General features: G+C 28.4%; 4 protein-coding genes across 7 annotated transcripts; 3 read left to right on the top strand and 1 right to left on the bottom strand.

The window, feature by feature from the left end:
• The first annotated feature begins 331 nt into the window (after window positions 1-331).
• On the top strand, window positions 332-1,654 carry LOC146530741 (complex III assembly factor LYRM7-like). 2 transcript variants are annotated; one of them, XM_085198904.1, is made up of 4 exons: window positions 332-515; window positions 584-772; window positions 1,093-1,174; window positions 1,475-1,654. In XM_085198904.1, exons 1-4 carry the CDS (start codon window positions 495-497, stop codon window positions 1,594-1,596), a joined length of 414 nt encoding a protein of 137 aa, XP_085055030.1. In that variant the 5' UTR covers window positions 332-494; the 3' UTR covers window positions 1,597-1,654. The 2 variants fall into 2 exon arrangements, with proteins under 2 accessions (XP_085055030.1, XP_085055031.1); XM_085198905.1 differs by having other exon boundaries at window positions 335-515; window positions 584-727.
• A 2,824-nt stretch (window positions 1,655-4,478) lies between these two features.
• LOC146530740 (inositol polyphosphate 1-phosphatase-like) lies at window positions 4,479-7,482 on the top strand. The gene is made up of 4 exons (XM_085198895.1): window positions 4,479-5,330; window positions 5,657-5,801; window positions 6,391-6,587; window positions 6,952-7,482. Exons 1-4 carry the CDS (start codon window positions 4,889-4,891, stop codon window positions 7,191-7,193), a joined length of 1,026 nt encoding a protein of 341 aa, XP_085055021.1. The 5' UTR covers window positions 4,479-4,888; the 3' UTR covers window positions 7,194-7,482.
• Window positions 7,483-9,877: 2,395 nt separating this feature from the next.
• Window positions 9,878-11,771, bottom strand: LOC146530739 (RNA-binding motif protein, X-linked 2-like). Its single transcript, XM_085198900.1, has 4 exons — window positions 11,504-11,771; window positions 11,132-11,414; window positions 10,721-10,867; window positions 9,878-10,153 (listed from the first exon to the last, which is right to left on the bottom strand). Exons 1-4 carry the CDS (start codon window positions 11,515-11,517, stop codon window positions 10,043-10,045), a joined length of 555 nt encoding a protein of 184 aa, XP_085055026.1. The 5' UTR covers window positions 11,518-11,771; the 3' UTR covers window positions 9,878-10,042.
• A 721-nt stretch (window positions 11,772-12,492) lies between these two features.
• Window positions 12,493-15,137, top strand: LOC146530738 (transcription initiation factor TFIID subunit 13-like). Of its 3 annotated transcripts, none has more exons than XR_014878836.1 (6): window positions 12,493-12,681; window positions 12,753-12,931; window positions 13,010-13,167; window positions 13,428-13,479; window positions 14,222-14,257; window positions 15,042-15,137. XR_014878836.1 is itself a non-coding variant. In XM_085198907.1 (5 exons), exons 1-4 carry the CDS (start codon window positions 12,640-12,642, stop codon window positions 14,224-14,226), a joined length of 384 nt encoding a protein of 127 aa, XP_085055033.1. In that variant the 5' UTR covers window positions 12,493-12,639; the 3' UTR covers window positions 14,227-14,257; window positions 15,042-15,137. The 3 variants fall into 3 exon arrangements, 1 of the variants encoding a protein (XP_085055033.1); XR_014878835.1 differs by having other exon boundaries at window positions 13,428-13,483; XM_085198907.1 differs by lacking the exon at window positions 13,428-13,479.
• Window positions 15,138-15,960: the final 823 nt, after the last annotated feature.

Below are 15,960 nucleotides of genomic sequence, written 5' to 3'. Positions count from 1 at the left end.
TGCCACTTGTCAGCTACATTACCCTAACGAATAATTATAATTTAGGTAAGGTAGGTCTAATTCATTAAACCCTACGAATATATGGGTTCCGTTATCTTGACATCAATATTATCTTCTATAAAATATGTATTGGCTGAAAAGAACCGCACGCACCTGGACTGGACACAATTGGAATGATGGGAGTTCACAGTTTGTTAAATGAAGTAGATATATTTAAAATATACCAAAAACAGATGTGATGGCACGTGGGTACTAGTGATCTATTGAATCGATGAATCGATTCGATTAATTTTCTAAATACATTTGCTTAAACTCCAGGCCGGTAACACTAGCTCTTACTGTCAAAGTGTCATGTCAACTGTCAAGTCACAAGAGACGATTTAGGAATTAAATATGAAGAATTGTGAAATTATCTAATAATATAATGTATTAATTTGTATTTGATATCTTAAAATCACACATATTCATAAAATTTTAAATAAATAATTGACAAAATGTCGTCATTACGAAAAATGGTAATAAAAAAAAATAAAATAGAAGTACATAAGAGAGAATAAAATTAACAATTTATCAAATTTTTCAGGTTTTACAAAGCTTTAAAAAATTACATCGGACCAGATTAAAAGTATTTCAAGGTGATGAGAGGGCTTTAACAGCAGCTAAGATAAAAATAAATGAGGAATACAGAAAAAATAAACATGTAAAAGACGAAGAAGCTATTAAAGCGGTATGCAACATAGGAAAAGAAAAATTGGCTGGAATACAACAGAAGGCAAAACAAAGTTATTTCTTCACACAATGCTGGATCTCACTAAGCAAAAGCTCAGAGTATAAAAATATAAGCCACCCCCTGTTTTGCTCCAGCTGTTGCTCTGTATTTATGTTTTAAATGTATTGTTGGAGATTTTGGATTTTGTGGGATTCATTATTTCTTGTCATCATCATTCATGTCATCTTTCCATTCTAAGCTAAGATATTAATAATATTATTTTTTTAAATAGTCCTTTTATCTCTCATAAAATACTATTAATTAATAATATCAACACTTATATTAAATAATATCTTGTATAAATTTTAACAGTTTTTTTTCAGATGATTAAATTTGGTGAAGATGTAGAAAAAGAACTGAGAACGCAAGTTATTCAAGCAAAAGAAATAAAACCTGGTATATTTGGTACGAAATCATTATGCATTTTTATGTATGAATTTATAAAAATTTTTAAGTATTAATTACATTTATAGAGTCTAAATTAAAAGTACTTAATTTAGACTCTATAAATTAAGGGTCTAAATTAAGGGTACTTAATTTAGACTATACATGTAATTAATTTAATTTATTACCTTTCCCTCTGCCTACCCTGTTGTGTGCGGGATACAGTGTGAAGCTGATTTTTTAACTTTTTTTGTGTCAAGGGTCACTTTTTTGTTTTTTTATTTATAGTTATTTTTTATTAATATACAAAAAATATTTCAGAAGCTAAGATTACTGAAGACACCTTAAAATTAGATAATATTCCATACAATGATGCTGCATTACCAATTGATGGCACTATGGAGAGACGCCCTTGTTGCCAGGATGAAATTAAAAATAAATGAAGAATATAGAAAATTTTAGCATATAGAGTTACTTAATAAAAGCTTATTTATTAGTGTATTTTTGTTTACTATTTTAAATTATGATACTATAAGTATACAGAGTGTTTTTGTTAGCACCACTTAAAATGAACAAAGTTTTAACTACTCTATAAAAGAGTTATACAATTACCAAATTTATTTTTTTTCCAAAAATAAAAAAAAAAATTTTTCAAACAAAATAAATAATAAAATTATCGTTGTAATTTTTTTTTATTTCATTTCACGATGTTCATCCATACCTGTATTTCGTGTGAAGCAATTACGCATAGATACCAACAACGTAAACACTACTCCAAAAATACTACTAATACTACTATTATAATGCTAAAACAACTTTGAACTTTATCGCCAAAACCTACTCTCGATTTCAGAATAAGGCGTGTACGGCGTTCCTTTGATAGACTTATTTGTGCGTGCGTCGTTCTTAACAAATGGCGTTTTATTTAACAATGATAGTTTTATTAATTATTTTGTTTGAAAAAAAAAACTTTTTTATTTTTGGCAAAATCTCTTATATTTTAATTATATATCAGTAGATAATAAACCATTGATAGTGGTAACTTTGTTACGTCGATGTTCGATTAATATTTACTATCGATTATCGATTATGATTTAAGTCATATATGATATTAGAGGCTAGAGCCGTCCTTATATGCTATATAGATAATAAAATATTTAAACTAGACATGGGCCGTAACGTCTTTTAAGCATAACCGGTGATCACTAGTTTCGGGGTTACGCGTAGCTAGTTTCAGAAACTAGTTATTTCTGTAACTAGTTACAAATGCTTCATAAGCAGTTGGAAGTTTAATACGATTACTTTTATAGTTATGATTGAAAACGTTTTAGGTTAAATTACAATATCTTGCTACTAAAATGTAATTATTTATTAATTTATTTTATATACAATTATTTTTATATATTTTTTTATATACACTTTATTATATTATATATTTTTAATATATAGAATTTTATATAGTTTTTTCGCTGATCGTTTTTTAATAATATTTGATATATTTCATTACGGAGTGAAATTAAAATTCCAAATTAAGTGAAAACAAAAAATTTACACACAAAATACATTCAAAAAGAGTAATTTTACACTTACAGAATGGAAAAAGAAATTTAAAAATACAAAAAATAAAACATAAACGCGAAACTGACACGTAATAGCAAAATATTATGGTTTAAAATTGGATGAAACTTGAGACCAAACTTGAGGTAAAAACCAGATGGTTCCTGGGTTCAATCCCCACTCGAGGAGATGAAATATTTATTTAAATTAATATTTTCATTTCTTCGCTCTGGTGTCGAGGTAAAGCGCGGAGTTGAGTTCTGCCACTCAACACGCAATGCCTCCAGAATTCGGCAGAAAGTGGGGAACCTAGTGTAACAGAGTGTTACACTAGGTTCCCTCTGCCTACCCTGCTGTGTGTGTGTGAAACAGCGTGAAGTTGATTTATTTATATAGTATTTAAATTAAAATTAAATTTTAAAATTTTACTACTGAATATAAATAAATAATAAATAAATAAAGCCTTTATTCGCTGACCATTTCAGAATTTTTGTTTGCATAATTAAAATAAAGTATACAATAAAAATTTAAAAGACTTAAAATTAAAAACATTTAAAAAGTAATTAATTTTAGCAGCCTGCACTATTGCTATATAGCTAAACATAAAACAAAAAAAAATAACAAAATACAAAACCAAAATTAAGATCTTAAAAAAAGTTATAAAAATTGTAAGCTCAGTTATGGATTCTTTATTACGTATATAAAATATTTTTTCTGTTGAGCTTTATACAAACGTAAGCAATCATTAAAAACATCAAATTCAGATTTTTGCGCTAATTTATTATCAACATTCAATGTTCTATTAAGTGATGGGTGTAGGCCTCAATTTTTTGTAGCGAACCTCGTTTCTCGGAATTCTTAAAAGTCTTAGTAAGTAGATCGCATAAAAAATCCCAATGTGCTTAAGATATACAAGTGTGAAGTGAACGTCGCAAGCCATTGTAACCGAACCTCTTTTAATAAATAATAAACATTAGGAAAGTTACGTCACGCTAAACAAAAAAAACTCGGAATTGGTTAAAATCCACCGTCGTGGCGCAGCGGCACAAGGGCGTGGCTGTAACGCGACGGTTGCGGAAAGCCCCAATCGAGGAAATTAAATATTTATTTACATTTATATTTTCATTTCTTCGCTCTGGTGTCGAGGCAGAATTTATTTTTTAATTATCGATATAAAATAATAATCGATCAAATTGCATTAATGCATACATATTAAACTACTGTCGTCTCTTTTTTTCTTGCGGAACGTACTAAAATAGAGCAAGATGCAACTACATAAGTGTCAATGAAGCTAATAAAAATAATATGGTTTTTTCTTGGAATTTTCATAAAACTATAAATAATATAGTTTAACTTCTGCGTTTACAGTTTAGAATCGCTTTTTGGTTTCATTGGGTGTATAATACAAAAAAGTACGATGTTTGTAGCTTTTCAATCAAATTCGCCTATTCTCGTCTCTTTTTTTGTTGCGGTACGTACTATAATAGAGCGAGATACAACTGTGCTAGTGTCGATGTAACTTGATTGGTGGTTACTGCTTACTCTCATGAAACTACGTATGTGAAATAATGGCTATGTGTACAGACACATAACCACAACGCAACATGTAAGTAGTTTCGAATAACCGCGTAGCTCACAATCACCGCGTAGCTCCGAATCATCACAATCACTAGTTTCGACGACAGCCCGAAACTAGTTATGCCGTGATTTGGCTTGTAAGCAGTTTCTGAAACTAGTGACGCTACGTAACGCCCATGTCTAATTTAAACAGTCACAGAACACATTTACTCACAGTCACAGTCATCTCAATTCTCATAAATCGTAATAACAAAACAATGTAATCAAAATAAACATGATGTAAATTATTAGGAAATATAATATTACAGAGTGTAATTGTTTGTATATTCTTTAAGCTGAACTATCTAATACAAATCACAAACTTCCCAGTCAGTAATACTAGATAATCAATAAGTAAGATGTTCTATAAATAATTAAAAATCAATAGTGTAGACATACAAGCCTTTACAATTCTTATCATAAGCTCTTTAAATTTCGCTTCTTGTTCCTCACTTCTACCACGGCTCTATTTAAAATTATAAGCTTTCAACAAAATTATTATTCATCACGTAAAAATTAATTTAAGTATTAAGTATATATTACGTACAAATATTAAACAATATGGCAAATTTTTTAGAAATATTAATAAAAGCTTCCGAAAAAGCTGCTAATGTAGCCAGATCGTGTTGTGAACATTCAAATACAGAAGCATTGTTAGTCACTGAGAAATCTGAAAGTGAAGCAAATTCTCGTTTTGATAAAGATTTTAAAACAATTGCTGATGTTTTAGCACAGGAGGCAGCTAAATCTGTTATTATTACATATTTCCCAGAACTTTGTAATTATGTCAGAGGAGAAGAATCGTCTGAAATTGGTGGCAAAACAGTTAGATTGCAAGATGATCAAGAAAAGACATCTGAATTACTTCAAAGTCTACTACCAGTTGCTACAGCTCAAAGAATGGCTGCTGCAGCCCACGGTGATATTAAATGTGATATAAGTTTTCCATCTGGTCTTCCCTATATAGACACTACCAATTTAGGAATATGGATTGATCCAATTGGTAATTATTTTAAAACTTGTATTTGCAGATATACAAAGTTTTATAAAATTAAATTATTGAAAATAATATATTTGTTGCAATAAATAATATATTAGACTTTTAAGTTATAATAATATCATTTCATTTTGATCATTTGATTCATTTGGTGGAAGAATTATCTATTCACACAACAAAATATTGCAGAGCACATACTGAAAGTTTATAAACAGTATTTTTTTTATAGTAAGATGTCATTGTTGCACAAAATGAGCAATATATTTTTAGCATTTATCATTTTAAAATATAATATTGGTTAATTATATCACATTACATTTATACTACTTTAGATGGCACAGCAGAATTTATATCTGGTGTGAAAGGTGATGCTAAACCAGGCCATGGCTTGTCTTGTGTGACTGTACTGATTGGAGCTTATCTAAGATCTTCTGGCAAGCCAGTTGTAGGAGTTGTTAATCAGGCTTTTTATCAACAGTAAGTATATTTTTATGTGTAAGAATATGATAAAGTGCCACTATAAGAACATCATAGTGCAGTAGATTATTGTCTGACTGTACATGTGAAAGTTTGTAGTTGTAGATTCCATCCCTACCCAGGGATATAAATTATTTCATTTTACCAATCTGGAAGTTACAGTATTGTTACAAAGTAATATTGCCAAAAGCATTAATCTTCTATCATCTCTCTTTGTAAATGTGACAATGATTTTATATTTGTTTATTTCAATGTTTAAGTGGTAAGACTGTTAAATTGCAAGGTTCACCTACTAAAGGTTCAGTGCCAATTTCATAATTATTGGTAATCAGGAACATGACCTGCAAAAGTTGCCAATCCTGAGTTTTCAGGTGTATGATGTATGCACTTTATTACTGTAAGTTCTTACTTCTTGTCCAATTTCATAATTCTAGATTCACACTATAGGTTTTGTGTACTTAACAAATTTCATATAAAATGCAGCAAAATCCTTTGATTGAGCCTAGAAACGTGACTATGCAGTATACAGTGTAAAGCTGTGAAAATAATAATGCTTAAATAAACATTTATAATTAACAATTATTTGCAGTGACAAGGGACATATCATCTGGGGTGTTAGTTATAACAATGTCCATGCATTTTCTGACGTACAAATGTCAGTGAAAGATAAAATAATCCTTATGAGTGGGTCAGAAAAGCCTGAAGTAATAGAAAAATTCACATCTTCTGGGTGGCTGGTAAAATACTTACCTGGGGCTGGTCACAAATTGATGAAAGTGGCTCTAGGTAAACAACTTTTTTTAGAACAGTTATTGTGTTGAATATAATATTTGAATATTAAACAATAAAATTGTTAATTCAATATTGAAAAGAGCCATTGTTCAGATTCTTGTTGGCTCTTCTCAGTGGAGTTGCCTTCTAAGATTTTGAATTTGAAATAATATGTTAAGAAATTAGTTGAATGGCGAACTCAATGCCGCGCTTTGTCTTGGTACCAGAGCAAGGTAATAAAAACAATTCACTACTCTCAGTGAAATGAATCCACAACTGTTGCGTTTACATTCAGACACAATAACATTGCAATACATTGGCCTCAAGTTACCATATTTATGATTATAATTAAATAAAGTTATTTTTATAATATTTGTAGGAGAGGCTTCAGCTTACATAGTCTCACAAGGAACTACATTTAGGTGGGATACCTGTGCTCCTCACGCCATTCTGCTGTCAAAAGGTGGAAATGTAATAAGCTACAATAATTTTGAAGAAATTACTTATAATGATGAAAAAGATTTAGATAGTAAAGAATATTGCAATAAAAATGGAATTATAGCATATTTAAATGGAGACATATTAATTGAAATAAAGAATATACTTAATAAGAATAATTAATTATAGTAAAAGTAATATTTATGTGAAGTTTATTAAAATGTTTAAATGTTGTTATTTATTATAATTAAAAAAAAATGGTTTCAAATCTAAAGAAGCAACTGTTTAGGTTTTTTATAATTAATAGTAATAATTGCAAAAGTATTTTTGACAATTTATTAATCATCAAATATATAAAAAATTAAAACATTCTTATATAATATTGTATATGAATTGATCTTGGTTTTGTAGACCACTAAAAGAAAGAATTAGAATTTACTCTCTGAAAGGTATATTGTATGGAGTAGATGGATATACAGGGTGGAATTGACGGCACCACTTTAAATGAAACCACAGTTTTAACTACTCTATAAAAGCCTAATATAATTCAGAAAAAAAATAATTCCCAAAAATTAAAAAGTTATATTTTCAAACAAAATAAATAATAAAATAATCGTTTTAAAAAAAAACGCCATTTGTAAAGTGTTATATTATCACTCACACACTTACCTGTCGGCGCGGCAACGTCGCACACGCTTCATTCAAGAAATCGAGTCGCAGCAACTAGCGTAGGTATGTAGGCAACGGCGGCGAGCTGATGTTAAATTAACGCAACACTTAGGAATACACTTTACACACACTTTTATTGAATTATTTCTATTAGGTTTTTAATTTTACTTTTGTTGCACTACAAACACATTTTTTATGTTCCCGTTTTAAACTAACACTCATTTTTAACATGTTTACAAAATTATTACAATAATAGCATTTTTTTCACTTTTTTTAACAATAAATATTACATTTTCTGTCCACATTACATTCAGCTCGATAATGACCCATATTATTACACTTGAAACATTTAATATTTCTTTTAATTGTAGCATTTCTTTTTACAATAAATGCAGATGATGATGACACAATTTCCCCCCGTAGTAGTATTATGGTTTGGAACTTCCAAGCATTCCAATTTTTTACTCCTTCCAGTTTTATTACTGTGCTGTTTCCTTTCCATTGTGATTGTTTATTTTGCTTGTTTTTCTTTTTTATTCCTTCCCGGCAACTTAACCTCCAAATTTCAATACCAACGCCAAAGCGTCGCGTGAAGTAACGCTGTTTTAATCTCGCCAGTATTTCTAATTTTCTACGATTGATGCAATCTTCTTTATTATTGTTACAACGTGGTCTGGGCCCATAACCCGTTGTATTTATATGGTTTAGTAAATAGCATTCAGCTATAGTCCGACCCAACTACTATTGCGCAGAATGTACGCGCCGCACCGATTCTATGGGAATCCCCGGTAATCGGTGCGGCGTGAGCGGGGTGTCTTTGTACAGATAACAAAATTCATTTTTAATATTGATTGATTGTGCAATATAACACTATAATTCATAATAAATGTAGATTATACTTTTTACGCATGATTTGATATTAAAATAATTAATAAAATTATCAATACTATTTACAAATAATTACTAAATATTAATTTATTTCGTATTGAATTTTCGCAGGTCCTCGTGTAACATTATAAAACTCGTTTAATATTTAATTTTTATACGATTTTCTATCAAAATAATCATACAAATATAAATAATAATGAAAATCTTAATAAAAAATTTAATAGTATATTCGATAAGTATTTTAGTTAATGGCAACTATTACAATGTTTTTAATTATCTGTGTGAGAACAGAACTTAGCCGCGGAACGGCTAAGTTCTGTTGTATTTACATTATTTTGTTCGACTTTATACGTTGAATAATTATTAAGTGTTTTAAATTATTTGGATGTTGTTTAATATTAATTTTATCATTAATCGGATTTCTAAAATCGTGATGAATGTTTCGTGATCGTGATGATGTGATTACTGAGTATTTTTCTCAAATGTGAAACTATTGTGTCAGTATTTGAGTGTACTATCAAAACATACATTTTTTTAAGACATTTCAAACAAATGTTGAGTTTTTAATATTACTTATGATGTAAATATTAGTGATAGTAAAAGGAGAATGCGACAACGACGATGTAAAACTAATGTTAAATGTAAGTACCTATCTATCGTAGTTCAATATCATTTTGTGTTAAAAATTTTGAATATAACTTTGTGGGTGGTTCAATAACCATGCAGTATTTCTAAATAATTTCATAATAAAGGTGATATAATAAATTGACTTAAAGTAGGATTTTGTTAAACAATTTTAATAAGAGGTTTGAACGTTATTTAGATTTATAATAAATAGGTAATTGCGTGAAAAAGAACGCGAGATATCGTTCTTTCTCGTTCGGTTTTGTTTTGACGAATGAAAAGTAGAAGTTTGGCAACGCTTAGTAGTATTTTTGTAGTAGTATGTGTATGTGTGCGTCACACGAAATACAGGTATGGAGAAAAATCGTGAAATGAAAAAAAAATCCTACGTCCAAACTGTTGAGGCATCTTGATTAATTTCTTTAGCTTCGGGTTTGAAATTTTTTACCCTATATGCAGTTTCAATTAAAGAAGCGCAGCCTCTTCCACCCTGTATACATTTTTTTAGTCAAATGTGTACTCAATTCCAAAGCTCGTCTAAAATTATGTCATCAACATCAATATGATTATAATAGATATATTTTATTTACATCTAATCTTATTTTCATGAAGCTAAATTGTTATATAAGTTTAAGTTAAAATAGTGCTTAGATTCCTTTAGGAAGTTGAAATAAAAATTCTTAAAGTACAAATTCTATTTACATACAAAGTTTATATTTAAAAAATATATTACTGATCTCATTTATTTCTATTAAATTAATACGACAGAAGAATCTCATTGTCTTATTTAATATATATTTTAGTCAGACTATAAATAAAGAAATTATAATGTAATAGTGCTTATTTTTTATTTAATCAGTAGAACTTGAACTTGACCTATTTCTTCTCTTTTTATTTTTGCTCTTCTTTTCTTTGTGCTTCTTTTTTTTCTCTCTTGGCTCTTTTTCTTTCTCTACTTCTTCCTGTATGACAAAAATATATATAACATATACAGTAGTTAATTTTTCAATTTATGTAAATATATACATATTCTGTATATAAATCAGTGCAGAAACTATCCTTTTACAATATAAAAGCAATTATAGTTCAAAATAGTATAGTGACTGGCTATAAACTTATGATATGATGGAGACATATTAATAGTCATGGGTTAGATAGGAATGAATCAGTTTTAAATCCTTGCTCTGGATACAAGACAAAGAGTGACATTGATTTATATCATTGGTGGATGGTCTTAACATGTGACCCTCCTGTTAACCCATGCTCACTTACAGACAATATAAAGTAAAAAAATGTGAATCTTGTTACTTTTTTCCAGGTGTTGTCTTTTGATGGTTTGTTGTATTACCAAGTCTAAACTAGTCTAGCAATGCATAAAAACTTTTTGTCCTACTTAGAGTGTGTTAAAACACTGAAGAATATGTAAAAAAGTTGAACATTAAAACACCATAAACTCAAATTATCTAAAGAATTGCAACATGCATTAGTGTCAGCTATATTCCTTATATCTAATATGTATGGACACTTACATTTTTTACAGGCACTTGGCCTACTGATATGGACGGTGCACAACCCTGTGTTCTTATAGAGGCTGTTACTTCATCTATTTTACTCATATCAGCATTTGGTGCCCTATATTGTTCACAATGATCCACACGAATTGTTCTTCCTAAAATCTGCATTTTTTTTAAATGTTAGAAACGACTCTTTCTTTAATTAATATGTATTTTTGTAGGGAAATTGGAAAGCTATTAAAACATTCTACTTTCATCTAATTTTTATGTACGCATTGCTTGTTAAGCCAGAACATAATGTTGTGCTTTGTCTACCAAAATAAGAAGAAAATTATTTATTCAGATCAGAATCATTGCACAGACAGGCACTTTGCCACTGCACCACAACTTCTAATCAATAGTTTAAATAATAAAGCTGAACTTTACCTTTATTCCATTGAGATTATCCACTGAGAGTATAGTAGATCTTTGATCTTCATAACAAATAAATGCGAAACCTTTTGATTTTCCTGTAGCTTTATCCCTTACTAAGTTTATATTAACTATTTCACCATATTGTGAGAAAACACATATGACATCACCTTCAGTTAAATCATATGGCAGGCCTCCGACGAATATCCATGCACTATCTTTATACTGATCATGCCATGAGCTTTTTGAATTGCCGGCAAGTTCTCTTTCACTTAACTTCAATACATTTTTCACGTTTCTATAAAAAGAAGAATGGTTTTATAAATCGTTCAAATGTAAAACATAAAAATAAAATTTGGTCACTTAATAAATAATAATAACACTTACGTCATAGGATTCATTTTGAAATTAGGTTTAAATTAAAATATGTTTTTAACCTGCTGTATTCCCAATTACGTTAATATAGGATATTGCGTATAATTTTTTATTGATTTAGTTTTTGTAGTAGTTTATCATGATATTTCAAATTCAATTTTTGTTTTTAGATATATTTTTAATATAAGAATACTACTCTACTGCCAGTTAAATTTATTTAGGTTATAATTTTATAAACAACAACACAAATCGCTTCCGCTTGATTCTTAATTTCTTACTTCTTATTATGTAATATCGATATTTATGTCGATGTAACGATCAATGAAATTCATTCGATATTTTATCCTTTACATATCGAATAATTATAAATTTTCAATTTCATAAATTTTTAACGTTAATTTTGTCACTCCAATCACCATTTTTCGCTGAATTCTGAAGACATTGTAATTTACATGTTGAATGGCGGAACTCAATACCGTGCATTGCTTCGATACCAGAGCAAAAAATGGAAATATTAAATATTTCATTTGCACGTGTGGGAGTGAGCCTGTCGCATTCACAGTCGCATTGTGTCCCTGTGCCACAATAGCCTCAATTCAAACTAATAGAGTTTCAAACTTTCAATAATTAAACACATCATTTTAATTATTTTTACTTACTGTCCCTTGCTTATTCTCAATATATTTCTAGCGCATTGTTGGATTAATAGATTTATATTACTTTGGAAAATATCTTTATGGAAGTCTTAAATATCAACAAATCTTAGGTAGCAAATGACGTTACAGGTATATCCTGAGCATAATCATTTTGATATTTCAAAAAGTTCGTAACGATTAAAAAACATCAATATTTATATATCATTATATTATTTAAACTTTCAAGAATATAATTTAATTGCGTTTTTCTTGCTTGTCACGCCTAAAAGCCATAAAATAAAAAAAAAACAGAATTAGATAAATCATATGTGTAATCTGTCACAAGTTGACAATGACAACTCTCAGTCTCTCAATCTTAGTGAAGTGAACTTTTATAGTTTTATATTTACAAAACAACATAATAAATTTAATGTCATAAAAATATTTTAAAATATACGACAATAACTTTTAAATTGACAATTATAGTATCTGTTGCATAATAGATGTTTAGTTATGTCTACTCCAACCCCAGAAATTGCTGACCAATTTGATCAAGTATGTCGATAATATTTTTTTTATAGATTATAAATTCTTATATATAAAATAAAACATATTTTATATTGCAGTTTGACGATGAAGATGGTGATCAACAATTAGGTGCTACAGCATCTGGAAGGAAAAGATTGTTTAGCAAAGAACTACGTTGTATGATGTATGGATTTGGTGATGACCAAAATCCATACACTGAAAGTGTTGATTTTTTAGAAGACCTTGTTATAGAATTTATTACAGAGACTACACATAAGTAGGTTTGAGGTTGCTAATTGATAATGACCAACTTTTGATATTGATTTTTTTTATAATTATTTCATTAAATTACCAGAGCTATGGAAGTAGGCAGACCAGGCAGAGTACAAGTAGAGGATATTATTTTCTTAGTACGTAAGGACGCCAGAAAGTATGCTAGAGTTAAAGATCTTTTGACAATGAATGAAGAGCTTAAAAAGGCTAGAAAAGCTTTTGATGAAGTTAAATATGTTGGTAAGTGCAACTTTTAAAAAACATATATTATAATAAAATATGTATGTACAACTTTCATTCATATTATATATTTTTAATATTTTAGATTTGCTATTTTTTAACTTATTGAATATTTTTTAAAACTCATAATATCAATTACTTATTTTAAAAAAATGCATAAATTACTAATAAACTATTCAAGTTACATATAATTTTGATTGACAATTTTTATGAATAATAAAGTGTGAAAATGTGTCTTGATATACTTTTTTAACTTATAGAAGACCAACAATAAGTGTTGGTGGTCAAACAACACCATGCTCTGAGACTGATGCAAGTAAACAAATTACATATTAACACATTGCTTTTGTGTTTGCACCATATACATGTAAAAGTCATTAATATTTTGTATGCTTTGTGTCAATTATAATTTACTATAATGCCATATACTAACCTTGTGTGCTAAAACATAAATCACCATTGTATTATTGTAAATTTATGTAAATAAATATTACTATATAGAAGCATTTTTCGATAGTTCAAAGATCACATTAAATAGGAGTCTTAAGTAGGAATGCAATTTCATAATCTTTAAATTTAATAAAAACACAATTTAGTTTAATTTATAGTTTGCGCACAAAGAAGAGTGTATATTTATTTAAAACTATATTATTAATATATAAAATACACTTGAATAAATTATTTTTTTCTATCTGTATTTATTGAAAAAATACATTGTACAGAAATACAAATACATTGCAATACATTTTCTAATGAAATAACATCATTCTAACTGGCACATTTACTAGCCATAACAAAAAATAATAATAGTAAACTGTTAAATGTATGACTGAAGTTTATTTTATAGAATGTTATATAAAAAATGAATATTTCTACTTCATTTCATATATGGGATAAAGATACTTGAATTACCTTGTTGAAATTACCTTGTTGGATGACAATGACAACCTAAAAATGCATTTTTTTGGGTATACTTGCTTGTATGTTGTCTAGAGTTTGTGTCTATTAAAAGCAATTATTTTGCACTGAATATAAAAAACATTATTTTTTTCAGAATGAGAGAATATTAATGCAGACAGAGGCTTGCAAAGTAAGTATATATTTTATTATACAGATTGAAAGCGTCTGCACTCCTTTTACAGGAGCAGTACATAAGATAAGATATTTCAAACCCATACTTAAAAAAATAATGAAGATTCATCAATAGTTTAGACATAGGATTAATATTTTCTTGTAATGATTTTTATCCATACTATATAACGTGTGACGCGGCTAAGAATAGACGCCAATAACGTAAACATCTACTATAAATTAAAAATTAAATAAAAAAAACTACTATAAAAATAATAAAACATTGCTGAACTGCCACTTTTCGTTCTATTTTACGTAATTACCTGTTTTCTATAATAAACCTAAATAACATTCAGTTCAGCTTCACCCCCATCGAATGGCATTTTATTTTACAACGATAATTTTATTATTTTTTTTGTTTGAAAAAGATCACTTTTTCATTTTGGCAAAATCTCTTTTGTTTTAATTTTATTAAGATTTTATAGAGTAATTAAAACTGTGTTTTCATTTAAAGTGGTGAAGAGAAAAACAGTCTGTATTTTAAACTAGAGGTATATTTATATTAAGATCTGTGATTTTTACTGTTTTTTAACATTTTAAGTAAAATTATTTATCTGGGTTTTTCTGACTCTAGTGTGTTATTCGGACTTTGATAATACTGCTTCTCTCATAGTTGAGTGCGATACTCAACAACACTTTTTGACGTTATTAATTTTTTTATATTTACGTGTATAGACACTTGTAACAAAAAAGATAACATATTTTATACTTAATTTAACCATTTAATTATGTACTTGTTTCAGATAATATATAAGACTTGGATTGTATACATCAAATTTAAATACATCAGTTGCTGTAGAAAACATTCCTAATCATTTAAGAAAATATAAAATATGTTTGTTTTATGATACGAATCCTTTTATTATTTGTGGCCCACTCGCGGCTTCGCCCGCAATTCACCTATAATACTATAATTATGTTGCATTTGCCAACAGATTACAAGATTGATGCTACATGCTAGTTTTAGTCTTGTTAAAAACAAAAAAATAATAAATGGCATGTAATAATTTTATTAATAAAAACAAAATTGCACTCGATTGTACTAAGTTACTGGTTTTGTTATTTTTTTATTTTAATGTTATTTATTACGGAATATATTATGTTACTTATTCGACATAGGAGCAAAAATTAAACAATTTTCCATATTTTAGTTCTCAGAAAACAATATATTAAAACACAATTACTTATCTGAAATTTTAAAGTTGATCTTAATTGATTTGATATTATAACTTTTAATTGAATATTATACTCCCGAGCCACTGTGCACTACAGGTGTTGAGTCACTGTAGACCGGTACAGGTACACAGCGGCTCATTTCCCATTTAAAAAAAACGTAGCCAGACAAGTTTAATATTGATTTCATTGGGAAAATGACAATGCAGGGAGAAAGATTAGTAACACACAACATACCTTATATGTGTAAATTTTAGCTTGTTATTATAACTTTTCATAATTTTAACATGAGAAAAAATCCGAGTCACTGTTCCCGACCTGACCCTTGAGCTTAAAAGTTGATTGACCAGGTACCTACTAATTTTCCACTCTATGGGAATTATTGTAACAATACTCCTGGTATTGAATAGACAGAGCGAATATATTTTATATATTTATAGATAAATTTTAGACAAGATTATCGAAAAAAAATATAACATAAATGTTCTT

Source organism: Heliconius melpomene, chromosome 16, assembly GCF_056956725.1.
Source record: "Heliconius melpomene rosina isolate 202511_hmr_F chromosome 16, ASM5695672v1, whole genome shotgun sequence".
NCBI classification, from domain to species: domain Eukaryota; kingdom Metazoa; phylum Arthropoda; class Insecta; order Lepidoptera; family Nymphalidae; genus Heliconius; species Heliconius melpomene.
The sequence above is the reverse complement of the archived record's forward strand: the minus strand, read 5'-3'. Positions and strand labels throughout refer to the sequence as shown.